Below are 27,175 nucleotides of genomic sequence, written 5' to 3'. Positions count from 1 at the left end.
CCCAACCACTTAATCATTATGCTACAGCTCCTTTAATAATTTGCCCTTTGTTTGAAATTCCTTAAAACCTTTCCATCTTTTTACAGCTGTGAATGCTCCTGGATGCTGTGACGCACGATACCGGCTCTCCTGGATGACCCAAGTCCCCGATACTAATCTGTGCTACTCGCATCCAGTGTGATATAGTGGTTAGAGTGTCAGACTAGGATCTGGGAGACCCAGGTTCGAATCCCCACTCTGCCATGGAACGCTAATTAGGTGACCTTGGGCCAGTCACACACACTCAGCCTAACCTACCTCACAGGGCTGTTGTGAGGATAAAATCGAGGGGCGGGAGAAGAGAATGATGTAAGCTGCTTTGAGTCCCCATTGGGGAGAAAGGTAGAGTATAAATGAAGTAAATAAATCCCGGCTTGAAATGCTCGTGCCCTTAACTAGCAGCCCTGCTGGCACAGGAAGGAAGGATTTTGGTGCTCTTTTCTCAGCAGCCCTGCAATGCCTGATCCAAGTCATATGTGCAGCAGCCTTTTGATGCATCTCACAGGGGAGATCTCCAGAGACCGGAAACCTGGTTTTGAGCACCTGAGGAGGTTGGCCAGCGTCTCGAGGTTGATTCGTACCCTTCTGAAGCTGTGGCATCAAAGTGGAGCCACTCCAGATACTCTGGTTCCATTCTGGTATGAATGAGGTTTAAAGCTCACCACCTCTGGAAAACATTCCAAGGCCTTATCTCTGTATCGCTGCATATACCAGAGAGACGTTTCCCAGCCATCAACCTGACATCTTTCTAATGACATGTACACGAAGGAATCACATCTGGGGGGGGGCATCATGTGATTTCTTCATTTGCACACGAACACTGGCCTCTGCTCCACGCTATGGGGAAAATATGTTGTCTATCGGGCCTTGACCTGGAGAGCCCAGGAGAGCCCGAACTCATGAGATCTCAGAAGAAGGGTCAGCCTTGGTTAATAATGGGATGCGAGACCTCTAGCGAAGACTGAAATAACGCTCACTGATAATGCATTTTTCGTTATCATTAATAAGAAAAAAAAGGGCAAAAAACATAGCTGAAATAGGAGCTGAAACTTGAGGGTAGGATTTCTTTTTTTTATCTGGCATATGCAATTCTTGGATATAAGCATTAATTGGAATTAAGGATGGAATTTCAGAAGAGCGTCTCGGGCTAGATTTGGATTTGATCCAAGAAATCCCTAGCAATGGACTCAAAATGGCTTGGAAATGTGGCAAAATATTCACAAAACCAGTCTTACAGTAAGAGTCAAGTGTGACCTGGATAGCCCAGGTGAGCCTGATCTCGTCAGATCTCAAAAGCTAAGCAAGTTCGGCCATGGTTAGTAATTGGATGGGAGATCTCCAGTAAAGATCAAGGTTGCAAAGGCAGGCAATGGCAAACCACCTCTGCTAGTCTCTTGCCACGAAAACCCCACCAGGGGTCGCCATAAGTCAGCTATGACTTGATGGCACTTTCCACCATCACCATATTTTAAACACATTTTTTTAAAAATAACATCTCTGGAGTTCATGGACTAGTTCAACATATATTACAAATAATTTGTATCTCTCTCGGGCTCTTTTTTTGTTTCTGGCTTGATCCTGGGCAATCCAGTCAACATTGAATTGATTCATTTTCTGGCGACAAAAACCATAAATGACCAACAAACCTTATAAATATTTTTTATTTACAAAATGACTTTGAAATATCCGCTAACTGTAACATGACCAGGAATATTATTCAAACTGAAATAACGCTCACTGATAATGCATATTTTTGTTACGATTAATAAGAAAAAAAAATTGGCAAAAACATGGCCGAAATAGAGGAGTTGGAAAATTTCACTGCTGAAACTTCAAGGCACAGGCAGGGGGCGTACAATCTAGTCTCCCCGCTGCCAAATCCCCCCAAAACATTACCCCAAAACACAGCATACAGCCCAAATGATACCTGACCACAGTCCTCAAACTCTACCTAGGAGCTGAAATTGGATGGACTCACCAAAAAAAGACCAAGAACCCGTTGAAGAAAAAAAAAAGATGGTGAACTCCTCTGCCGGTCCACTGCTTTGGGGCAGTCAGTGAACTTGATCAACCAAAGCAGGAAACTGCCCACCTCTGTCTGACTTCCGGTGTGATCCTAAGAGGAGTTATTCCAGTCTAAGCCCATTGAAATCAAGGGGCTTAGACTGGAGTAACTCTTCTTAGGACTGCACTGTTCGTGTTTATTTTCCTTTAAGAGTATGCATTTTACAGTGTTCCCTCGGACGGAAGCCTGCACTAAACATCATGCCTGGATTCTGCCTCTCTCCTGCAAATTCTTTTGACGTCCCCTCGCTGTGCTGTGGCAGATATTAGCACCTGAATTTGGGCTATCTTGTTGTGAATTTCCTTGCCCTTCTCAATGGTGTTCGCCAGTGAGGCTGAGGGGGCCCACTATGGGATGGCTCCTACTAATACCTCCTTCTAACAGATCACACATACAAAGGTGGCCGTGGGAAATTCACCGTGCTAATCCCTGTGGCAAGTATCATTTCTCTAGATCGGTTCAAATTACACACGGATATACGGACTACTTGCGGTTTACTTCTCTCTTTTAAAAGTTAAATCGTGCTTATAATATTGGATTTTAATGGTCGGAATGGTGACCCAGTGACTAAGCAGTATCATGCAGCCAGGCAAAGAAAAGAAATCCCTCTGCTAGTGGAATTAAGAGTAGGATAAAATAAATTGTGTGGGTCCCCCAGTAGCCAGGAGTCGATATACGAAGAACAAGGAGTTGATGCCTAGTTGGTTGGTGATTATCTTTTGGCCCAAAGCATATTGGGAGCCTTACAGAAATGCAACTGGGTAGAAGGGTTCCTTCCATGTTTCCTGTCTATGCTTTGGTTTGCCTTGATTTAGAATGGAGACGGTGGAAAACCGCCAAGGTTGAAAAAGAGACGGTGGGGGCAGCCCGTGTTCTTTGGGTAGAATGGCAGGACACAAAGGAGGGGGCTCAGAAACGGAACTCGAGGAGATGTTGACAGATTTACGGCTCTTTCCCTGCCGCTTGTTTTGGCCGTCAAGGCTGATTCTCCGCTTTCACACACCACCGTACACAGAAAAGAGAAGCAGCTCCAGATGTGCCACGGCTGTTTATACAAAGAACGAAGCGCAAAATGAGACCTTGCCATCTCCCCTCCCGTGTTATTCTGTCCCGTTGCATGCAACAAAAGCAGGCACAGCAGCTGTTTGGCTTCCTCCAAGTATGGGAACAGGGCTTGTTTTCAGCCGGCCAGGTCAGGCTGGTCATAGGATGGGTTCTGTGCCATTCCAGTTGACAACAGCTCCTTTCCACCTAAAGACAAAGAGAGATGTTTTCAGGTTGTTTGGGTTGGTCTGAATTCAAGGCATGACGTGGCTTTGGGGTTTGGATTTTGTTTCAGAACAACATGGCTACCAGCCATCTTTTTAAATACTTTCATCGGTTTCTTTCATCTTGTTGTCAAATGATTTGGAGGAAAAGGTGGGCATGGTTGAGCAGCTGCAATAAAGTGCCAGGTCGAAGTGTCACTGAAACCAGGCGGCTGTTCAACCTGGTGCTAACTGAAGATAGTTCTAGGTGGGTAAAACAGCAGGATTTGAGTCTAGCAGCATCTTGAGTCTAGTGGCACCTTCTTCTTCAAGTGTCTGAAGAAGGGAGCTGTGATTCTCGAAAGCTTACACCCGAAAATCTTGCTGATCTCTAAGGTGCCACTGGACTCAAATCCTGCTGTTCTGTTGCAAGAGCTGAGTCCAAACCTTACACCCTGAAAATCTTGTTAGTCTCCAAGGTGTATCTCAGAAAATTACGTCACTTTTGTTTTCCCCTGCCAACTTATAAGGATAAAGACAATGTTACCTCATAACAACACTCACAGTCTTTGTTTTCAAAAACCCTTCCTAATTCTCTCTTAAATATGCTGATTGATACTTGCCAACAGAACAGTCTAAAACATTTATCTCCTGCCTTAATCTATAATTTTCATGCAGGAAGAAGCTGAGCCTCAAAGTGATTTTTTCTCTCTATTCCAGCAGTTTATGAAAAACAAAACAAAAACACAATCAAGTGTGTGAACATTGGAATTAAAACTATATAATGCTAGTTGCCAATTTCTAGGAATCAAGGGAATTGACTTCCATAATTTGCTGGAAAAAACTAAAAATAAATTTCATCTTTATTTATTTATTTATTTATTTATTTATTTATTTATTTATTTATTTATTTATTTATTTATTTATTATTTCGATTTATAAACCGCCCATCCTCAGGGGCTCTGGGCGGTGAACAACAGTTAAAATCAATAAAAACAAGAAAACAATAATTCTAAAATCCACATACAATAAGCAATAAGAAAATAAATTAACCAAGTACATTAAGGTGCAATGGTGGGGAGAACCCGCCCCCCATCCCAAAGGTGGGAGGCCGACATGGCACCGCCCCCTTCAACCACCGGACGCCTGGTGGAGCACCTCTGTCTTACAGGCCCGGCGGAACGATAATATGTCCCGCTGGGCTGGGGTCTCCATTGACATTCCACCAGGCTGGGGCCAGGACTGAAAAGGCCCTGGCCCTGGTTGAAGCGAGGTGGGCTTCCTTAGGGCTGGGGACCACCAGTAAACATTTATCCTCTGATTGAAGCGGTCTCCAGGGAACATACAGGGAGAGGCGGTCCCGAAGATATGCCAGTCCCAACCCACTCAGGGCTTTAAAAGTAAGAACCTATACCTTGAACCTGATTCGGAATTCAACCGGAAGACAGTGCAGCTGGCGCAGGACAGGTGTAATATGTGACTGGTAAGATATACCAGTCAGGACCCGCGCTGCTGCATTCTGGACCAGTTGTAGTTTCCGGATCAGGCCCAGGGGTAGCCCAGCGTACAGTGAATTACAGTAATCTAGCCTGGAGGTGGCTGTTGCGTGGGTCACTGTAGCCAGGTCCTGGGGCACCAGGTAAGGGGCAAGTTGCCTGATCTGATGGAGATGGAAAAATGCAGACTTAGCAACCACCGTGATCTGGGCCTCCATCGACAGGGAGGCACCCAGGAGCACACCCAGACTCTTCCACCACTTTGCCAGTGGTGTCCCATCCAGGGCAGGGAGCTGGATCCCAACATCTGGCAGCCCCCGTCCCAGCTGCAGGACCTCCGTCTTCACCGGGTTGTTTTTTGTTGGTCTCTTAGGTGCCACTGGACTCAATTCCTGCTGTTCTACTGCGAGAGCTCTGCCTCTCCAAAGCTTTCACCTTGAAAATCCTGTTGGTCTCTAAGGTGCCACTGGACACAAATCCTAATGTTCACTGAGGTCGCAATCCCAGCAGCCACCACATTTTTGAGAGTAAAACGGAAGTGCTGGGGTGTGGGAAATGGAAGAAGGAGCTTGCTAAGCTGAGTAAGGAGGCTTGGTGGCCATGAGAGACTTGGCTCATCTTGAAGGGCATTCGTGGTGAATCAGAATTTGCCTTTTAATTCCGTGATCCAATGAGGTGGGCAGAAGCTATCAGGGAAGAAGGCTGTCACCTACTGTCCGGGCTCGACGTCACAGGAACTCCCGTGACAATGGGAACACGCTGGCAATCCCTTCTGGCTGGTGGCCTTCAGGAAGGAGTCCAAAGCCTGAATCAGGCTGGGCTGATTGTTCACTTAAGAGGCCTTTGTCAGGCACATTTATTTATGGCTGGGGCTTCAAAAGAGCTCAAATGAGTTCCTATTGACTCAGTCTGTTGAAATATACTTGGGAGCAACGGGAAGAGGAGGCTTGAGTGGGGAGAAAAACCAGGGACTAACTGCTCCTTGATTGTCTGGGAATGATGTCAGGGAATTGTGTAAGGGCTGCGAATGTCCAGGTGGGACCTGCAGATCTCCCAGAATTGCCACTGTTCTCCAGACAACCGAGATCAGTTCCCCTGGAGGAAAAAAGCTTTCGAGAACCACAGCTCTCGTCAGGTGCTCTGTCAGCTTTTGAGAACCACAGCTCTGTCTGATGCATTGACAGCTTTTGACAATTTAATTTAAATTTAATTTATTATATTTATATTCCGCCCTCCCCCCTTTCGCAGGCTCAGGGCGGATAACAAAATGCAAATATCACATACCATTAAAAACATTTAAAAGCACTATGTCATATCATATATGATATCTATTTACATATAAATAATTAAAAAGCAGCACATAACATAAATTTGGTGTTTCGCAGTGGTTCTACCAGAGCAAATACATGCAGTAGTAATGAGTGTGGCAACAGCATCTGTGTTCACATAGGGGCGATGGTTTAACCACCACCCCCTCTACGGGGGGTGGGGGGGAGCACCGCCCGGCATCAGCCATATGCCTGGCAGAATAGCTCGGTCTTACAGGCTCGGCGAAATGCAAGCAAATCTTGCCGGGCCCTAGTCTCTCAAGACAGAGCATTCCACCAGGCCGGGGCCAGGACTGAAAAGGCCCCGGGCCTGGTCGACGCCTAAGGCTCTAGGGCCTAGGACACTTAAAAGATGCTTTCCACCAGATCGGAGAGTCCTCCGGCGCTCATACGGGGCTCATCTGATGCTGCATCTGACAAAGAGAGCTGTGGTTCTTGAAAGCTGACGATGCATCTGACTAAGACAGTTGTGGCTCTTGAAAGCTTATGCTACAATAAAGTTGGTTAAAGATACTACTGGCCTCTTTACTATTTTGCTACTACAGACTAACATGGCTAACTGCTCTGGATCTATGACACTGGAGAAAATGGCAGTTTCAGAAAATTGACTGTTCCGACATCAATTCCTACAACGCTCCCTCCCCTCAGCAGACGCTATCTTCCGCATTTTTTTCACGATGTTCCGCAGCGTTCCAGATGAAGGCGAGTAGTGTGGAAACGGCCCTGGTTAGCCGAGGCAAGCCCAACCTCATCAGATCTCGGAAGCAAAGCAGGGTCAGCCTTGGTTAGTAATTGGGAGCGGGACTTGGTTAGTAACTGGGAGACTTTCCTCTCTCTTCCATGCAGTGATAAGGTAGACCATCTCTCTTGCCTTGAAAACTCCAGCCAACTGCAGTTAGTGTGCTGGGATACCTACTTTTACGACAGCAGAAGCACCTGTCTTGCAGGAATCGCTAGGTGGGCTGGTAACTGGCCACCCATCCAACTGGGGCATCAGTAGGGAAGAAAAGAAGTATGGGCTACTGTTCCTTGATAACTGGTCCGATGCCCGGACCTGGACAGCCCAGGCAAGCCCGATCTTGTTACATTTTGGAAGCTAAGCAGGGTCAGCCTTGGTTAGTAACTGGATGAGAGATCACCTAGGAAGTATAACGTTGATGTAAAGAGACAGGCAATAACAAATCATCTGTTTGTCTGTTGCCTTAAAACCCCTAGCAACGGTGTGTGTGTGTGTGTGTGTGTGTGTGTGTCACCATCAGCTATGACTTGACGGCACTTTCCACCACCTTCAAACTTGGGTATAGCAAATGATAGCGGGTGCCCGATCATCCAGCGGCTTTCCCACTCTCTCCACAATCACACACTGATTCTTAGCCCGCCCCTCCCCCAGCAGTGACTATTCCAGGGGAATGTGCTGTTTGAAAAGAACCGCGGCATTCCAGAGACATGCATCTGAGCACGGCCAAGGCACGCCAAAGAAAGCCTTAGATGTTAATGAAATATAACGCTGAATCTAGATTGCTCAGATCAAAGAGGAGTCCCCCCTCAGGCAGAGCTAAGAGAAGTTATTTCCTGTTCTGGAGACAGAAAAGAACGCAGGAGGATCGGGGCTGCGGCATGAATCTCTTTCTTTCCCAAGGCCATGGACTAAATCAGGACACCTGGCATTCCCCAGAACTCCAAAAAATGCACATTCCTTTTGCCTTCAGAATTTCTCTGCTTACACAGATGTTTGGAGCCGCCAGTCTCTCTGGGCAGGCAACCAGCTGCTCTTCTCGCAGTCCCAAGGAGTTGGAGGTGGGGCATGGCGGGAGACGGGAGAGGCGGTGTCCTCAGACTGTCCTCAGACTTTCATTAAACAGGCAGGAATAAGGCGACAGCAACAGCAAATGCTCCAAACGGAGCATCCGGCTGAGAGTTCCCGGGTCAAATCAGGACTCCGGAGGAGTACAAGCAGGCCTTCCTGGTGGCAAACCCAGAGCGCTGAGGAGGATTAAGTGGTTGTGGGATCTGCCGTTTGGGAAACGGGTCCCAGCATGGCCTCCTCAAACTGGCCTGCTCCCGAGCTAATTGCTGGTCAGTGCAATCTAAGCTCTGCATCCCTGCTTTGGAGGCGGCATATAAATTGTGAGCTATCCGTGGGATTTTTTGTAACGAAGCGGTCAAAATATCGGGCTAGGATTTGGGAAGTCTAGGTTCAAATCCACACTGAGCTGCTAACTTGACCGGGTGACCTTCGGCTAGCTTGCCCTTGTGGCCTAAACAACCTCACTGGGTTGTTGTGAGAATGAAAAAGGGCAAAGGAGGAGAATGATGTACGCTTGCTGGAACTCCCCGGAGGAAGGGTTGGGGAAAAATGTATTCAGTCCATTCGGTCTTCTCTAGCTGAGCTCTCTTACTCAAATCTGCTGTATGGAGCAATAATAAAGCATTCCTATTACCAGAAGGTACTGGTGGGACCTTCCCCGGAAGAATTTACTATCTTTCTGCCGGGCCTGTAAGACAGAGAGCAAAGCTACAAGTGACTTTCTTCACGTGGAGAACACTAGATTTTTCTTGCAAGGTTACCTGGGAAGTGAAGTCCGAGTGGTCCTTCCCCTCTCTGTTAGCATCGCTGCCTGAAGAGCCGCAAGAGGGCTTCGTTTGGGGGCGGGCAGCTGCTGCTTTCTCCCAGGGCGTCCTGCAGGCTGCCTGCTCCCGGGGATCTGTTCTGGAAGCGGAAGTGTCGGTGAAGCTTCAGCCGTAGCGACAGCGGAAGCATCTGCAGCAGATCCTTCCGCTGTCGCTGCGGCTGAAGCTTCACAGACATGGCGGCTTTCTCCAGAGTCACACTCAAAGATGATCTGCCAGGCATATGCTTGAGGCTAGGCTAAGCCTCCACCGGCCTGGACAGAGGAGAAGGGAAGATCTGACCCCTCCCTATTGGAGTCGTCCACCATCTAGCTTCGAACTGGCAGACTGGTGGCCTCCAATTAGCAAACTGATTGCTGCTGTTTTGCATATCAGTCTTTACAGTGTACTGCTGTGCCGCTTGTTTGATTTGAAACTGCTTTTATGATGTAAGTTATTATAAATATGTTTTTATCTGTTGTAATCCGCCCTGGGCCTGCTTTGCGGGGAAGAAGGAATAGAAGTCTAAAATAATAAATAAATAAATAAATAAATAAATAAATAAATAAATAAATAAATAAATAAAGTTGGTCCGCATATTAATTCTTTGAGGCTGACAAAAATTCAACAGGGCCTCACTGCTACGGAGCTCCATGCTACATAGAAGGTCGCACCCAGGGCTTTTTTCAGCGGGAACGTGGAGGAACGGAGTTCCGGAACCTCTTGAAAAAGGTCACATGGCTGGTGGCCCCGCCCCCTGATCTCCAGACTGAGGCGAGTTGAGATTGCCCTCCGCGTGTGTGGCGCAGAGGGCAATCTAAACTCCCCTCTATCTGGAGATCAGGGGGCGGGGCCACCAGCCATGTGACCTTTTTCACTGAGGGCAACCCACTGAGTTCCACCACCTCTTTTCCCAGAAAAAAAGCCCTGGTCACACCTATTGACTTTCTGGCTGTCAGAGAGACATTCAAGACACTGGAACCTTCAGAACAAAGTGGCCATTCAAAAGCAGGAGGCAATGTTGCTGTCAATAAACACAGGCTTCGAGCTGTGGTTCTCGAAAGCTTATGCAACAATAAAGTTGGTTAGTCTTAAAGGTGCTACTGGACTCTTTCCTATTTTGCAGCTACAGACTAGCACAGCTAGCCCCTCTGGGTCTATGACCATGGAAAGCACAGCTTTTCAGAGGCTCCAAGAGTGCATCCTACAAGCCTAGCCACTCTCAGCATGAACATTCCAAGTGTTTTCTGTATTGCTGTCCAGACAGACCAATAGAAATGTGGTGCTGGAGGAGAGTTTTGCAGATACCATGGATGGCCAAAATGACAAATAAGTGGGTTCTAGGTAACATCAAGCCTAAATTCTCCCTAGAAGCCAAAATGACAAAACCAAGGTTATCGGACACTGGTTACATCGTGAGAAGACAAGTCTCTGGAAAAGTCAATCATGCTGGGAAAAGTGGAAGGCACTAGGAAAAGTGGAAGACCCAAAATGAGATGGCTTGACTCAATAAAGGAAGCCACGTCCTCCAGTTTGCATGATCTGAGCATGTCTATTAACGATAGGACATTTTGGAGGTCTTTCATTCACAGAGTTGCCATAAGTCGGAGGCGACTTGATGGCCCATAACACACACATCCAGACAGAACAGTTTTACAGGTTTGTGTGCTGCTGAAAAAAACCTGCCAGACCTGTTTGATCAAAAACCACAGTGAGAACAAAAACACTTGAATTGTGTACCATGAGCAACGGTTGTTTCTTCCCAGATTCTGTAAAGCTGTCACCGGGAAATGACAGAGTTTCTTTATGAGGGAAAGGCAATCAGGCAGGATTACTAATGGCAAACAGAATGGCATGTTTAAGCAAACAAAGGCTTTAATGGCAGGGGAAAGAATCCTCTCCCTTTGTTGAAAATGCATGTTGGCAAAAGAGAATGTCTTTTGCCAGGTGGCATGCAATTGAGCTGCCATTGTCAAAGAAAGGAAGGGAAAAGCTGTCGCTTGCAGTTCTCTTGCCTGCATCCTGCAAACAGTTCCCCAAGACATCTTCCAAGGATGTAATAAAGGAGGCAAGGAAGCAGCTTGCAGAGTTCTTGCGGGGGGCGGGGGGATTTGGAGAAGCAGCCAGGGCAGATCACATGCCGGGGCAAAAGCGGGTTTAGTAGGAAGGCAAATGCGGAAGGGCTGCGGCCGCGCCAGCAGAGTTGAACAGGGAAGGGGATTATATAAACGGCTTCGGGTCCCCACCAGAGACAAAGGCAGAGAATAGATGAAGTTAAATAAAATAAAGGTAGGGCGGTGCATTTAGCTTGGTATGGTCTCTGGCAGCAGCATTCCAGGATTTCAAGCTGAGATCCTCCTTTGGCTCTGCTACCGTGGGTCCCTTTTCAAACTGGGAATGCCAAGGAATGAACGGGGGAGACAGGGCGCTGGCATGTGCTATGCCAATGAGGCGGAGCTGACTGTAAATGTGTTTTTGCACAAAGAAGTCCATTCTACAGAAAGCAGAAACAACGCTACACGGCATCTGACTTACTTGGTCCTAATGCAGTGTTCCAGTGGAGGAATGAGGTCATCTGCTCGGTCTTCAAAGTAAGGCTGAGATGTATCTGCAGAGAGAGAGGCCAGCAGGGTCAGAAGGGGAAACCAAAATGGGTCACATTTGCAGAACCCTTTGGGATGAGCCGTAAAGATAAAGCAGCAGGTTGAAGCCTCTTCGTATCAAAAGCAGGGAAGTCTAATCAATGGTAAAACGTCTCTCTTGAGCTCTTGTTCAATGTTCTGGCTTGCTTTTAATGGCTGGGTGGTTTTATTCTATTGTGTTTATTGTGAGCTGCCTGGAGCGGATAGCTGGAAAGCTGCGATGTAATAGATGTTCTACATGCATATGTATACACCTAAGTACACGCTGTAGCATTTATCCTACTATACAAAAAGGTAACTGTGTTCCCGATGACTCACATTTGGCGCAGGTGTGCCCTCCCCAACAGGTCGGCTGGGAAGGGGTGGGGCTGCTGAGCATTCCGTCTGCCCTGCCCAGCTGATCCGTGGGCAAAGGGGGGGGGGTGGAGCCCGTCGGGGCCAATGCGGTGCCAGACGGCCTGCTGCAGCGTGGCCAGCTGCTAGGTGGCGCTGCCTAGTGGCCCTCTGCGGTGCAGGCCAGCTGCCCGGCACCCTGCTAGAGCTCATTGTATTATGACACAACGGGCTCTGGCTCTCCCTGCAGAGCAGGCTTAGCAGATTACATCACAATATAAAACAGGTAGCCAGGGCTTTTTTTCTGGGAAAAGAGGTGGTGGAACTCAGTGGTGGAACTCAGGACCACACAATGACATCACTTTGGGTCAGCTAGAACAAGGGGAGAGTTTTTTAAAGTTTAAATCGCCCTCGGAGAAAATGGTCACATGGCTGGTGGCCCCACCCCCCGATCTCCAGACAGAGGGGAATTTAGATTGCCCTCTGCACTGCTCAGTGGTGCGGAGGGCAATCTAAACTCCCCTCTGTCTGGAGATCAGGGGGGCGGGGCCACCCGTCATGTGACCATTTTCAAGAGGTGCCAGAACTCTGTTCCACCGTGTTCCAGCTGAAAAAAGCCCAGCAGGTAGCATAATAAAACCAGGTTCAAATTTATAAATTCCAGCAGCACTCACGTTGTCCTTCCCTCACTAAAACCTGTGGGGCGGGTGGCAAGCTGACAGGGGGGGCAGTGTCCCCCCCCCTGGAATAAGGCTGGTCAAAGAAGGGGATGTCCTCCCATCTTTTTATTTTTCAGGCTTGCGTTCAAACAGGGCAGCCCCATTTTAGCTTGGGAAAACAGCAGAGCACGGAAGGCTGAAGCCCCTCCTGCCCCTTTGCTGAGCTCCCAAGCTGATTTGGGCTTCAGAGTGCTCTGAAATATAAGTTCCCCAACGTCTTGTGTGACTGCAAGTCGAGTTGGGAGCCCTGACATAATGTACATCTCACATGTGGTCTAGATTGGCCCTTAGAATTCTAAACATTATAAACAGCCGGGGGACCAACACCCCACAGAAGGTTGTTTTCAGAAGCAGCTGTGGGGTAAATATAAATGTACGCTTTACCCGAACATTATTGGAAATGGGTAAGATGCAGCCACCAGGAAGTGAGAATTAATGCATGTCCTGAGCTACAGACCGCTGTAGGTTATCAGAGGAGATGGGTCAGGTAGGCCTTTTATCGTCTTTTGCTGTTGTGAACATTTTCATTGCGCCCATTTCTACTGCTGCTGTGCCTAAGTGGTTTCTTTTACTCCATTTTAAACACCGGCCGTTTTCACACGTGCCCTGGGAGATCGTGCAAACTCACAGCATGAAGCATCATCCTAGCACGATCCCGGCACGATTCCCTTTAATGGCCCGATGACGTCAGAAAAAGGGCCATTAAACGGGATCGTGCTGAGAAATTGCGCTAGGAAGACGCTTTCATGGTGTGAGTTTTGCGCAATCTTCCTGGCGCCTGGCCGTGTGAAAACGGCCACCGACTGTTTCATATGTTATTTATACGACAAAATAACTTTAAGCCGCATAAAGGTAACGGGAGGAGGGAATCAATGCAAAGAAACAGGAAAGATGCAAACAAAGACTCGGGCCGGGGTCTCTTCCACACAAGGGAGAAACAAAAATGAGACCAGGATTTTCAAATTTTTGTTTGGTCTAATGACTCTTAAGATGTGTTTTAAGATGTGTGGATGACTGCAGAGATATGATTTGGATGATCGTATGATGCAGTTGTGCTTTTTGTGTATGTGTTTGAGTGTATTATTGGAAATGAATATTTTTTAAAAATATGTATTTTCATTATGTATGTTTTTAATCTTTTCCAGTATTATGTTTTTAATTGGGAGAACCAGTGTTGTTTAGTGGTTAGAACGTCAGGCTAGGATCTGGGAGACCCAGGTTCGAATCCCCACCCTGCCATGGAAGATTGCAGGGTGACCTTGGGCCAGTCACGCTCTTTCGACCTAACCTACCTTGCAGGTTTGTTGTGAGGATAAAAGGGATGAGAGGAGAATGATGTAACCTGCTTTCGGTCTCCCGTTGGGGAGAAAGGCAGGGTATAAATAAAATAAAGTAAGTAAATAATCTGTTAGCTGCCTTGGTGGCCATGAGGAGGGAAGAAAGGTGGGATATGAACTTTGTGAATGAATGAATGAATGAATTAATGCTTTTTTAAAAGACCAAGATTTTCAAGTCAATATGGCGAGGCTGCTAAATTTCTACAGCACTCTTAACTATTAGCTGAATCCAGCAGTCCCTCTGGTTAAATGTGGAGAGAGAACCAGAGGTATGCAATGAGATCCCGAATCAGACAGGAGGAGGAGAGGATAGAAGAGAACTGCGGAACGCAGCACCGAACAGCCCTCCTCTGCAATTCTGCCTTCTGTGAATGACAGCTCTTGGCAGCAGTACGCCCACAGTTCCTCGGCATCTTCTTGGAATAGCAGCTCCTGCTAACTCGGTTGCTGTGAAGCCTGCATGGATGGGCCCAGGTGGGTGTGCAGGGGAACGTTCAAATTGTCACATGCCAACATGCCAGAGAAGAAATCACACTCTGGAACATGTGAGTGCACAGGTATTATAATCACAGATTGTAGGTGACGGGGGAGAAAACCAGAAAAAGCAAAGTTACCATGGCATCTTCAGCAAACTCTGCATTGACTGTAAGACTGGGCAGACAACAGGAGAGTAGAAAGAATCTTTCGGTAGCTTAGGAGGAGGTGGCGGATGAGGCTATGCAACGGCATCTATTAAAAGCAAACAGGTTTCCCCAAATTCCCTGACACTAGAGCTGATGAAGTGGGGGAGCAGTCTGGGGCAGTCTTGAGATGCAAGAATTAAGCTGGGGAACCTTTCCCTCCACTTATCTCTGTGCCAGATTGATCTACGGGGGTGATGTTAAAAACGCAGAAGCAGGGCCTGTTAAAGAGTTTGCTACCCCAGCCTCCATTACTGATCAGTAACATACAGCTGCCAAATCAAGCACCAAAGCATGTCTTTCCCTGATTGTACTAGTTTTATGCTGAATGTTTACATACTTTACTATGAAAATCTCCCCGCACACAGAAAACAGCACATTAAGGAGGCAGCCAAAGGGATCCTTTCTTTCTCATTTTTTAGTTTATAACACAGAGATTTCAGAAGCATTCAAGCAAGCAGTCCCTACTTCCCAATGTACCATGGGGTCCCCATGGAAAGGAAGGGTGATGCTGTTAGATGAAAAAGGGGCCTATCAGAAGCGGCCTGCGCATGCCACAGAGCAAGGGCTCCGGGTTCCAATTTTTAAAAATCTCGCTTCCCATCCATCCCAGCTGGCACCCAACCTAAAAGCCAGCTGGGGTGGAACAGCACCCCTGATTTTCAGGAACCCCAGCAGTAGGAGAGTACCAGCAAGTGGGAACGGTGCAGCCTGAGCTTCATGTGATGCACGCAACAACACTTGTTCATGTCAAGAATATAAGGACGTAAGAAGAGCCTCGCTGGATCCAACCAGTGGTTCATTTAGTCCGGCATCCTGTCTCACACAGCGGCCAACTAGCTACTTTGCAGGGCCAATAAACAGGGCGTAGAGACTGACGCCTTCCCCTGATGTTGCCTTTTGGCACTGGGATCCAGAGGTTGACTGCCTCTGAAGTTGGAGGTTCCTTTTACTCACACTGGCCTGTAGCCACCGATAGACCACAAACCCAGAATCTTAGAGTTGGAAGGGGCCTTGCAGACCATCTAGTCCAACCCTCTGCCCAATGCAGGAACAGCCTAAAGCATCCCCAACAAGTATTCATCCAGCTGCTCCTTGAAGATTACCAATGAGGGGGAACCCAACACTTCCCTAGGCAGCCGATTGCTCTACTGAATTACTCTTAATGTGAAGAAGTTTTTCTTAACATCCAGCTGGTAGCTTTCCGCCTGTAGTTTAAACCCATTGTTTCAAGTCCTATCCTATGTTGCCAACAAGAACAACTCCTCTTTTTCTGGGAAAAGAGGTGGTGGGACTCAGTGATGGAACTCAGGACCACACAATGATGTCACTTTGAGTCAGCTGGAACAAGGGGGGAGTTTTTTACAGTTTAAATCGCCCTTGGCAAAAACGGTCACATGGCTGGTGGCCCCGCCCCCTGATCTCCAGACAGAGGGGAGTTTAGACTGCCCTCTGTGTTGCTGAGTGGCGCGGAGGGCGATATAAACTCCCCTCTGTCTGGAGATCAGGGGGCGGGGCCACCGGCCATGTGACCGTTTACAAGCGGTGCCGGAACTCCGTTCCACTGCGTTCCTGCTGAAAAAAAGCCCTGCTCATTCCTATGTGAAATATATCACTGACATTTCCAAAACGTAGGGACAAGGAGTTCCACGGCTCAGTGTTTTGCAAGGTGTTTCCATACCGATTGTTAGGCGCATCTCCTCTTGCTGATTGGCTAAGCCATCGTAGTAATGCAGGTCAAACCGCCGCTCTGTTTTCCAGTCCCCAAGTAAATCCTTCCGCGTGCTGAAGAGCACGGTGAAATGACTCTCGCTGCACACGAGCCAAATGGGGAACTTGGGGGTCTTTAAATAACAGCCAACCTGTGCAAGAGAGAAATTTTTTTTTTTTAAATCCTGATTTTTATCAATTGTATTAACAACCACTTCTTGCTTATATGAAATTCCAGAAACTGGCAACCGCTGTAGAATCATGAAGTTCTAACAGATGCACAGAGTAGTTCAGAGAAAGGACAAAAACACCTTTGTACATTAACATGGCCGCCCAGTTGCTTCCCTGCATTTCCATGATAATCCTGCCTCGACAAATTTCCTTTGGCTCTAGGAGTCAGCCCAAACATTTAGGAGCCAGCCCTCAGGGTTTCATATTTTAATAACCAAATTTTCTAGTTATTGTTGGCATAAAGTCTAATCCTAAATTCTTCACAATTTGTACTAATTTGTGCTAAAGCTATGACAAAAGAGTTGTACATATAAATGTAGTTGTCGTCACCACAACAAAAAGTTGACTTCTAACCTTAACCTAATTTCTCCCCAAACGTATCATCGCTGCATTATTGCTTTAAAAAAGCTCCATTTATTGGACACTGGAGCCATTATAGATCCAGAGGAGTTAGCCGTGTTAGTCTGTAGTAGCAAAATCAAAAAGAGTCCAGTAGCACCTTTAAGACTAACCAATTTTACTGTAGCATAATGTAGCTTATGCTACAATAAAATTGGTTAGTCTTAAAGGTGCTACTGGCTCTTTTTGATTTTGGAGCCAGTATAGAAAGCAACTGGTCAGGAAATGAATTTATTTACCACCCCTGAATAGTGTAAAATTAACAAACAACGAAGCAATGAAAAAAATCCATGTACGTGCCTGTTTATGTCTCACAACAAAGCGTTCTGAAGTGAAATTATGAATAAGCTTTGTGCTTCTACTGAGACTACAATAAACCATTGCTGAAATTACTGGGAACTGCAATGAAATTTCTAGGCACTTTGGTGACCTGGCGCCTGGGATTTGTCGAGCCCTGACTTAACCGTGAAAAACACAAGGAGCAATTTCCTGAGATTCAGCCCCACACACCTGCAGACATTGGTTTAACAACACGGTTCTTTCCCATGCCATTGGTGCTGAAGGAGCTCTATCAGGTCAATGTGTGTGAGTCTGCTCCACAGATAATACCGCAGCTGCACAAGACTAGTCCACAGGGAAGCATCCCCCATGTCACTCCAAGAACGTACAAAATGGGCCTTACCGAGTGAATGTACAGTGTCATCTCCCAACTCTGCCAGAAACATTATATAAATAAAAAGCCGCTTCCCCCCCGCGATGTGAAAGTTAGATAACCATTTCTCTACCCTTTTCTGCCTGTTATTTACTATTTTTAAAGCCAATTGTTCCACACAATGCTTTGTTTGTTTGCTTGATAAATTCTTGAGCTGAGAACAGAGACCCAAAGTTATAAATATGCTACCAGAAAAAAAAAAAGATTTCAGTAGGGATAAGGACAGCGTCATCAGGGTTTCCTTATTAACGCATGCACACGGTAGCCTTCTGAAAATCAAACAAGCTGCTCATCCCCTCGCCCCCAGCTTCAAAGAGAAAAAGCCCTTAGAATGCTGTTTGATGTGAAATGATAGACAAACTGAAACTTTTTTGTTGGGGTGGTCCATACGCCACTCGAGAAATGGCCTCCTTGGTGGAGTTGCCAAAATTATGGAACACCCTTTGCAGGGATATTCATTTGTTCTCTTCTATCATTGTCTTCTTCCAGAGGGTGAAGACCTTTTTGGTTTTGTCTGGCTTTCCTTCAGCTATCCTTCTTTCCTACCTTCTATATTTCTCAGGGTTCACTCCAGGTGAAAAGCCTGGAGAGACTTGCTGTAACTGTCACCAACCAACATCAGCAGATTCTGCAAAGACAATGGGCTGTCACACCTGGATGGGCCAGGTGAGCCCATCCAGGTGAGCTAAGCGGGGTTGGCACTGGTTAGTAATTGGATGGGAGACCTCCAAAGAAGACTAGGGTTGCTGAGGCAGGCAATGGCAAACCACCTCTGTTAGTCTCTTGCCACGAAAACCCCACCAGGCGTTGCCGTAAGTCAACTAAGACTTGAGGGCACTCTCCACCACCACCCAGGAAAAGGAAGACCCCTCTCCTTCCCAGGGTCTTCATGTGCAAGACAGTTCTCTTGCCTCTATTTTTACTTTGCTAGACATAGGAACAAAACCCAGTATTTTTAAAGCACAAAGATTGTTTAAAAACACCACCAAATGCCAGTCAATCGTTTTTGTTTTGTTTAAAGATTTGTTTCTGACAAATCTGCGCCAGTCCACTGCTGGGAAAGATGGCTGAATCAGTGGAGTTGGAACCTTTTATACCTCCGTTTTCCTCCCCCGGACCCCTTATGGGCTCTCATAAATGCAACTTGTGGGTTTTCATTTGGGGAAAATGTCAACCCTTCTGAAAGGAGGTAGCTGCAAAGACCGACTCATTTCCAGCTCCCCAGGGGGACTTTATGCTCGTTTGACTTCACTGCCCCCTTCCACAACCGGCAAATGTAATCCCTTTCAACGATATTATGCAGCAACTCAATAGTCGCTAGCGTGAAAAGCCTTTTCTGGATCATTTTGTCGCTTGTTTGTGGCCGAGGGATACCGAACTTTCTGCAGATACTTAAAAGGTGGCAGGAAGACACCAGACACAGGCCTCTTCTCAGATCTCGTTATTTAATAAATTGAAGAGCGTGAACTTAAACAAGCCAGGCTGTTAACGTGATTTGTTGGTTGACAGAAAAGGTCTGCAAAAAAAGCGGAGAGACCAAAAAACACCGGAGAGCTGGCAGATCGGCAAGACAAAAATCTTAACGGGAATAAAAGCATGCCACATCATCCAAGCGCCTGCGATCAGATTATCACAAGTCTTTTTTAAAGAATAAAAGCCCTTCGCACAGAGGGCCAGTCTCAAATGTTATAACCCTGTGGAGGCAGACCACGTGAGCCCCCTTTTTCATCAGGCCATGGTACAGCAGGGCATCTACGAGATTTTTTTAAAATGCCATAGACGTCACAGCAAGGGGGTCGTAGTGTCATACCTAACTCTCAGGACCCCTTAAGAGCAAGGCCGAGCTGCGGGGGGTTGCTATTTCTTCTGCTCAGGGTCCTTGGGAGTCTGATTTACATACAACAGAGTGCACTGGTGTGGTCTGGGGTGCACTGCACACCTTGTGTCCCATCTAAAATAAACACACAGGTTTCCTCAATGGGCAAATAGTATTCCTCTTGGACTGCTCTAGGTGGGCAAAAATGACAAGGAAGGGGAAGGAGGAGACTGCCATGGCTGCACTCTTGCCATGCCTGCAATCAGGCACTACAGGCACATGCTTTGAGGACAACCTGCAGCTCCTGTCCCTCCGTTCACAAGACAAAGCGTGGGAATGAGGGTTGCCAGCTCTGGGTTGGGATGGGGGGGGGGAAGCCTCCCACCCCCAAATAACTGAAGTGGTGCCTGTGGCCTTAAGAAACGGATCCCCTTTGCTAGGCAACCCTAACAGTATCGCCAGCCTTCAAGCCTCGGTTTCTGTAAAAGGGAGGGGGAAGGGCCTTTTCCAGGGCTGTTTTGGCCGTTGAGGGAGGACTTATCTGGGCCAGGCCTAGCAGCAACCACTGGCCAACTTGATACTACCCGAATTGCATGACTCATCTGGGCCCAGCTGTATATGACTGTTCAACAGCAAGCCACCCCATGAAAGACAGTGTGGCATAGTAGTTGAAGGATGTGAGCTGCTTCGGGTCCCCATTGGGAAGAGAGACAGGGTATAAATGAAGTAAATAAATAATAAAAATGGCTGAAGATAAAAGATAGGCGGGAAGTAGAGAAGGAAGTAGGAAAAGGCAAGGGAACCGAAAGAGGGAATAATCGAGGGAGGGGCGCGCAGTTGAGATGTTCCCTACAAGTGCTTGAGAGTCCCTCGTTTAAAATACAATAATCCTGCGCTGGCACTTTGTATGAAGAGACCTGCAGGGACTTGCCAGCTTGGAAATCCTAAGACTTCAAAATTAAATCCTGTACTATTTCTACATTTATGGGTGTTTGTTATAAATGTAAACAATTTTTCCCTTATGACATTTGTTGCGTCTTTGGGAGGGAGGAATTAATCCCCCCCCCAAAATGCTATCCAATTTTAATTTATTTATTCTTTTATAAAAACAATGTTTTCAATTACATTATTTATTGAAATCGATTAAATTATTTTAATTTTTTTTCTTCCAAAACAAAAGATACATAGCTCTCATCAGATATATTTTCTCCAGGTAAGAAGAATGGAGATTCGTGCCAAAATCTAATCCTCTGCAGAATGGGTAGAAATGTGAGAAACACAAATATTTTGGCTAAGCAAGCCGATTTCCCCGTTCCAAGCTAGGTGAAGGATTTATTACAAGCTAATCATCTCTGTTAATGGAACAGATGGGCAGTTGTCATTGGAGCACACCCACCTTGTCATATTTCGAGTGTGAAAGGGGGCTTCTCACAATCCTTGGGTTGCCAGATCCAGGTCTCGCAATCCAGAGAGCTCCATCTTCATGCAGACATGGGATACCACATTCAAGAAGCTCCTGTTATTGTGGTCAACTGCTGTTAACAATCGAGCCAGAGGAATACTGCCAGTTGGAACGTAGTTGCTGCTTGCCCTGGTTGGGGGTTGGGACGGCTGTAGATCACGGAAACTGATGGCTGCCATGTCTGGTCGGTAAGTTGTGGCCAGGGACAAGTAGAGTAGGCCAGTATGTGCTGGTATGGGCATGCCACCGGAGGAGGAGGGCAGTGCCCTGGGTGGCAGGGATAAGTTAAAAGGAACACAACCACCAGAACAGCATGGAGAAGACTCAAGCCTCAGAAGTGCACTGACGTTGGGGGGAGCAGCAAAGCAAGTTGCCCGCCATGGCCCGGGGCTGGCGTGAGAAAGGGTGGAAGGTGCCAACCAAGTGAGAAAGGAAAATGATTGGGGTTAGTCTGTGAAAAGACGGCCGCAACAATCCACGTACCTAGCCAGCATTTCTAACGACCACCTTAGAGCCTCTTTTACTGTCCTGTGCTTTCACTCCATGCAATCAGCCTTTTTGGACGCCCGAGGAAAACCGTGTTTCTATTTGCGGACTATCTGCCGTGGAGAACCTTCCTCGTTATTTATTATACTGCCCGCTATATAATGCACCCAGAATTAAATTTCTGGCTGGAATTTTGCCTGCCACAGCTGCATACTGTGTTCCTGTTAGCAGACAGCGACAGTCGTGTATCCTACAGAGTTTCACAATTTGCCAGGGAGATCAGATCCAAAGCTTCTCTGAACGGGTGGCCTTGTGACCGGTACGGTTTCTTGTACAGTTTATTTTAATTTTTCTAACTAGGATGCTGGATGTAACTGTTTTTAGATGAAGCAATTTTTTTTTGTCCTGGCCTATGGCTAATGACAATAAATCTAGTAACAATAAAGCGGACTCTTGCAATTACTAAGCCTCCCAGATCTTGTTTTGGCGTCTTGGAGCAAAAGCCCACCCCTGGCACTACCAGGAGCTAGAAGCCGTAATGGCGCCTCGATGACCAAAAGAACGTGATGGAGAGCTAAATCCCCCATCTTGATCTGAACTAACTGTCTGATTCCTCGCCTGCAGGCTTCCAAGCACAGAACCACAGCATCACTCGCAAGCAGAGCAGCACAGAAATTACGAAAGAGGAATGGTCTTTGGAAAGCCCTAAGCGACATTTCCATCTCTTCCCCCTTCACCAGAAACAACATTTGGGATTCCCTCCGTCTCTCTTAACTTGTTTTTCCATGCCTGGTTACCGCTTAGACAGCCACAAAGTAATTTGATGCTGAATGAGTATATTTACTGAAACGCTGGGCAGGAGAAAATTGCCCTCGGGGTGTGGGGGACAGAAGGGAGTAATTCCAAAAGTTTGGTTTCAGTTCCGCTCCTATGCCAATGGAAATGTGGAGAACTCAAAGGGCTTCTCAGCATCTACCACTAAGAGAAGACCCTTATTTCTGGAGTGAGCCTTAATCCTGGGAGAAGTCAACCCAGAGGAATTAGATTTCCTTTTCAATTGGAGAACTCTGTCGTACGGTGGGAGCAGATGCACTCAATCAAAGGAGCTGGCTGGTCTTGCTAAGGAGAGCGAGGCAGGCGGAACTGAAATGCTGTCTTCGAGCAATTAAGAGCCATCAATCTTTGGAGAGTTCCAGTTCTGGGAGAGGCTCTGTAGGAATACTACATTGGAAGCATGCCTCATCGTCGATTCAATTTCAACTCGTTCATCTTTAGACACAAGACCAGGGCAAACAAGCGCTACCCTAGAGACAGTCACGGCAACATCAGTGTCACGGCCCAGTCTGAGAGGGAGGTCTCCTCTGGAGGAGAGGAGCCTCATGTAGCCAGCCAGGACTCCTCAGGAGAAGAGGAGCCCTGTGTAGCCAGCCCTCGCCCTGATTCAGCAGAAGCCAGCAATCAGGAGCAACAGCTGCTGGCTGATCAGAGCTTACAGCCAGCAGCTGAGGCGCCAGCACCCTCTAGCTCCAATACCACAGGGGAAGCTCAGCCAGGGACTTCTACAGGTGCAGCGCAGCCAAGAGCCTCCACCCCCCCAGGTTCACCCACGCCCAAGGAACGCCGCAGGCAGCGCCAGAGACTGGAACTGCAGGAGAGACGGCGCAGTGCTCGCCTCTTGAGCCAACGCCAGCTGCTGGAGAGTGACGATGAGTAGCGTCAGGATGGAGCCCCAGCAGCTGGCTGAAAACCACGTCTGGCTATAAGAGCCAGGCTGGAGGAACTACCGGGTGTGGAAGCAACGTGTTTACTGTCTGCAACCACGCCGTGTTCCATGGACCTTGCCCGTGCCTGCTTTTGGACCTGATGCTATCGGTGACTGACCTTGGACTGTGCCTGACCTTGCTCTTGGACTCTGGACTCACTCCTGGTGTTATCTCGTGCTCTGGCCACCGGTTTGACCTGGCTTTAGCTCTTGGAACTCCCCTCAGACTCTGGCATTAAGGTTTGGACTTGAACCACCCTGCTTGGGCTGGCCCGGCCCAGCCCATGACAATCAGGTGGTTTAGATACAAATATTTAAGCAGGTGCCATTGGCGTTACTGGTGGCATCCAGCACCATAAATGTTGGTGACTTCTCCCCAAGGACCTTACACACAAATTTAAAAAGCACGGGCAATAAAATGGAGCCCTGACCTGGATAGCCGAGGAAAGCCCAATCTGGTGGGTGTATGCAACAACAAAATGGCTGCCAAATGCGGTGGAGCTAATCACAAAGTATCAGGGAGTGAGGTCATGCATAAGCGTAGAAGTTAAGTTCTACTTAACAGGATACCTTTATAAAATTAATATATTGTTTAAAAATATTTTCTTGCATACCTTCAGTCATGCAGTGAAGATCTTGTGCTGGGGGGGGGGAGCTGCTGCTGACGCAAATCTGTGCAGCCAATCAGAGGCCCTGCTGGACAAAACCCCCACCTGACTCCACCCACTTTCTAAAACACTTGGTGGGGTACCAGAAAAGATGATGGCAGGCACCCTGGCGCCCCTGGGCACTGTGTTGGGGAACCCGGCCACAGAGGTTCTCCCTGCAAGGATAAAATATTTCTGTGAGTTGCTCCTTTCCCTTGATGGTGGAGGCGTTTAGCGCATACCTGACAGACGTCGTAGTGCTCAAACAGGGACAGCAAGCCAACCTCGCTTCGTCCGGAGACCCCTTTTAAAACCGTGGTGTTGCCATTTCCGGAGTCCAGCTCGATGACATCATTGAAAACATTGGACACGGCTTTGCCTGTCAACAGCAGGTTTACCAGCTCCTGGATTCAACAGAAGAAAAGGCTTTACCAGCTCCTGGATTCAACAGAAGAAAAGGCTTCTAGCAATGGGCTTTGGTCAGTGAGCACACCCTGGGACTCATGCTACTGCTTAAAGATTCAGGTGCCAGTACAATACTGTGTTGGAAACAAAGCAAACCAACAGACACGTAGACCCAGGTGTATGCATATACAGTGGGATGAAAGAACGGTGTTATAAACTGGGCTGTACTGCTTCAGACTGCAGAGGGAAAGGGTCCCATTTTTAGTGCTTCATGTAAAAACCTCCCTGCATAGAAAAAGTTAGCCCTTGAACTGCTCCTGCATTTTCCAAGCTTATTCAGCTAAATAACTTCACTCTGTGGTAGTAGAAAAGAGCAAGAGTCCAGCAGCAGGTATAAGACTAACAGCATTTGTGGTAGAGTATGAGCTTTCGTAGCCACAGCTCACTTCTTCAGATACCAAGCTGTGACTCACGAAAGCTCATCCCCTACCACAAATTTTGTGAGTTTTATAGGTGCTACTGGACTTGTGCTCTTTTCAACTGCTACAGACAAACATGGCTACTCATCTTGATCTTCACGTTGCGGTGTATATTCATTTTTACATTACAAAGACCTCTCCTCTGTTTACCTGTGTACAGTATCCGTGTGCCCCAATCAGTCGATTCGTGACCACATCAAAATCCCCCCGAACTCTGAAACGGAAAAGGCACAAGTAAAGTTGACTTGAAACCCATTGTCATGACAAGTTTTTTAATCAATGTACAGGCAATTCCATTTTTTGCTCCACTGGAAGAAATGTGGGCTGTGCCCTACAAGGTAAAGTTCTATAAATTTGTGTTTATAAAGATATGTGGTGTGAGAAAACACAGAGCGGGACAAATGGTTCCAGTCTATGAACAGGGCTACCGTTCCACTCAATGGCATCTGCTGTCATGTATGCCAGCATTCATGCCATTATTGTGTTCTGCATTTTGTACTGACTCTTATATGCCAAAATTGTATACTCTATCCTATGCATTTTATATAGGCCAGCTGAGTGCTAAGAGTGATTTCCAGGGAAGCCAGGGGCCTCTTTGGTTGTTATCTCTAAGAACTATGTGCTTTCGGTTCTGAGCGGCCTCTCAAGGCTGAAGCTGCAGCTTTGTGCTGAATGAACGGTATCTGTTTCACAGGAGAGAAGATTCCACTCTGTACTTTCTCTCAGATGAAACTGCTTTTGGTTCTCATGCAACTTTCTGGACTTTCGCGCCTAAATGTTATCAGCCCACAGGGCGGGGGGAATGTTACCAGTAATTACTAGTGCTATTGTTTGAATAATCACTTCTGCCAACTTATACTTTGGAGCAGGGGTCATTTTGTAGAAAAAGAGCTGGAGGAACTCATTAGCATAACTCATTAGCATATGCCACTCCGCTTGCCATCACCGGAAGTGTGTCATTCGCATAACTGATTTGCATATGCTACACTCCTTGACATCACCTATCCTGGCTGTTTTGGACCCAATCCTGGCCATTCAGGGCCGAAACTGAGCCCAAAATGGCAAAAAGGGGCTGAAAATGGCTGAAAATTGGTCCAAAATGGTCAGGATTGGGCCATTGCTAAGCGGGAGAGTGATCCACCATGTGTCAGAGGCCTGATCTGGGCTGTTTTGGCCCCAATCCAGGCCAAAACAGGCCCAAAATGGCCGAGTCAAGTGGGCGGGGCCACCTGACATGTGACCTCTTTGGGGAACTGCCGGAACTGCGTTCCTGTGCGTTCGCCCCCAAAATGAGCCCTGCGTTCGAGTGAATGCCTGAACAGTATGGATCTCTAAATAAAGCTTTCTTCAACCAATGAACCTGGCTTTCTTGCTATGAGGGACTTGGGGATCTGACTGCCAGGGACTGACACCTGGAGCCTTCCTCCAGCCAATGGAGCCTTCACCATCAGTCCACCACTGAAGTTGCAGGAAGCTTTCGAACTTTGTTGAGTGGATGCAAGCCACGGGATCCTTCCTGTGGCAGAAGGAGCTGTCCACTGGTAGAAAGTCTATTCCACTGGAGGAAGACTTATGCCCAAGGAAGGCTCTACCATCAGTGGAAGGAAACTGCAGTATTCTCTGAAATGGCAACCAGATTTGTCATAAGCAAGCAAAAGTCCCTTCTAAAAAGCATCAACAGCAACATGCCTCCTTACCACGCCGCTCGCCCAATTCTGAAGGCATATTCCAGCTTCAAGTGATAATTCTGTTGAAAGGATCTGGAATTGGCTGTGCAGAGCAGCAGGATACAAGCCAGTATTAACCGGGGTTCGCTTTCGTTTGATACATACTGCAAGCCCATTTTTCATTTTCTCCTTTTTTGGTGGTTTAAAGAAAGAAAACCACACGATTTTATACATTTGCAATGATTAAGTCAAAAGGACTCTGGGGGAATTTGAGTGGTTTAAGTAGGATTTGAGTAGAATATCCTGTCTTCAAAGTCAAATATTAGAATCTGTATTTTGGGTTTTTTAAAAAAATAAACAAACTCTGGTTCCAAGAAGCTGACCAAAGAATCATCTTGGCTGTTCTTTGTTTTAACCAAAACGAAAAATATGTGCACAGCACTGAGGCAGCTAGGATGACTGAAAACTTTCTTTAACAGCTGCCGGGAACAGGGTATTCAAAGCGATAATTAAAAAGAAAAGTTGATACCCATTAAAATCTTAATAATTAACTCTTAATTTTGTTAATGATTTTAAAGAGCAAAGATGCCATCATGAAAAGCTTGAGTGATTTCACGTTTTGGGAAGGTTGTTCAAGAAGAACCCTCTTTGGCCACCGCTTGCTTTTCAACTGAAGGAATAATCGCACACCTTGGAAACGTTGCTCGAAACCAGTGATGTGCGTCAGTTTGGGGCTGTGGGACACACAATCGGGACAATAGAAGGAAGTTCTAATTCCATCCTCAGGTGCAAATGCTATGAGAATTTGGAGCTGTACCTAAGGGCATTCTCGGAGGAGCGACATCTGCATTTCACATCATTTGTGCTAGTGAGGAAGTAAGCATCAAGGACGTGGCTTAAAGA

The 27,175-nt window shown here is 47.0% G+C and overlaps 1 protein-coding gene across 1 annotated transcript in view; it reads right to left on the bottom strand.

Moving 5' to 3' along the window:
- Positions 1 to 2,047: 2,047 nt before the first annotated feature.
- The window catches only part of MINDY4 (MINDY lysine 48 deubiquitinase 4), a 94,970-nt gene continuing 69,842 nt past the window's right edge, over positions 2,048 to 27,175 (bottom strand). Inside the window, exons 14-18 of the mRNA XM_054992021.1 lie at positions 24,756 to 24,819; positions 23,964 to 24,125; positions 16,178 to 16,358; positions 11,321 to 11,393; positions 2,048 to 3,355 (exon numbers count right to left, since the gene is read on the bottom strand). Coding sequence (XP_054847996.1) covers positions 3,307 to 3,355; positions 11,321 to 11,393; positions 16,178 to 16,358; positions 23,964 to 24,125; positions 24,756 to 24,819 — 529 coding nt within the window. The 3' untranslated portion in view covers positions 2,048 to 3,306. The remainder of the gene's footprint in view (positions 3,356 to 11,320; positions 11,394 to 16,177; positions 16,359 to 23,963; positions 24,126 to 24,755; positions 24,820 to 27,175) is intronic.

The sequence above is a fragment of the Eublepharis macularius genome, chromosome 11, assembly GCF_028583425.1.
Source record: "Eublepharis macularius isolate TG4126 chromosome 11, MPM_Emac_v1.0, whole genome shotgun sequence".
Taxonomy (NCBI): Eukaryota; Metazoa; Chordata; class Lepidosauria; order Squamata; family Eublepharidae; genus Eublepharis; species Eublepharis macularius.
The sequence above is the reverse complement of the archived record's forward strand: the minus strand, read 5'-3'. Positions and strand labels throughout refer to the sequence as shown.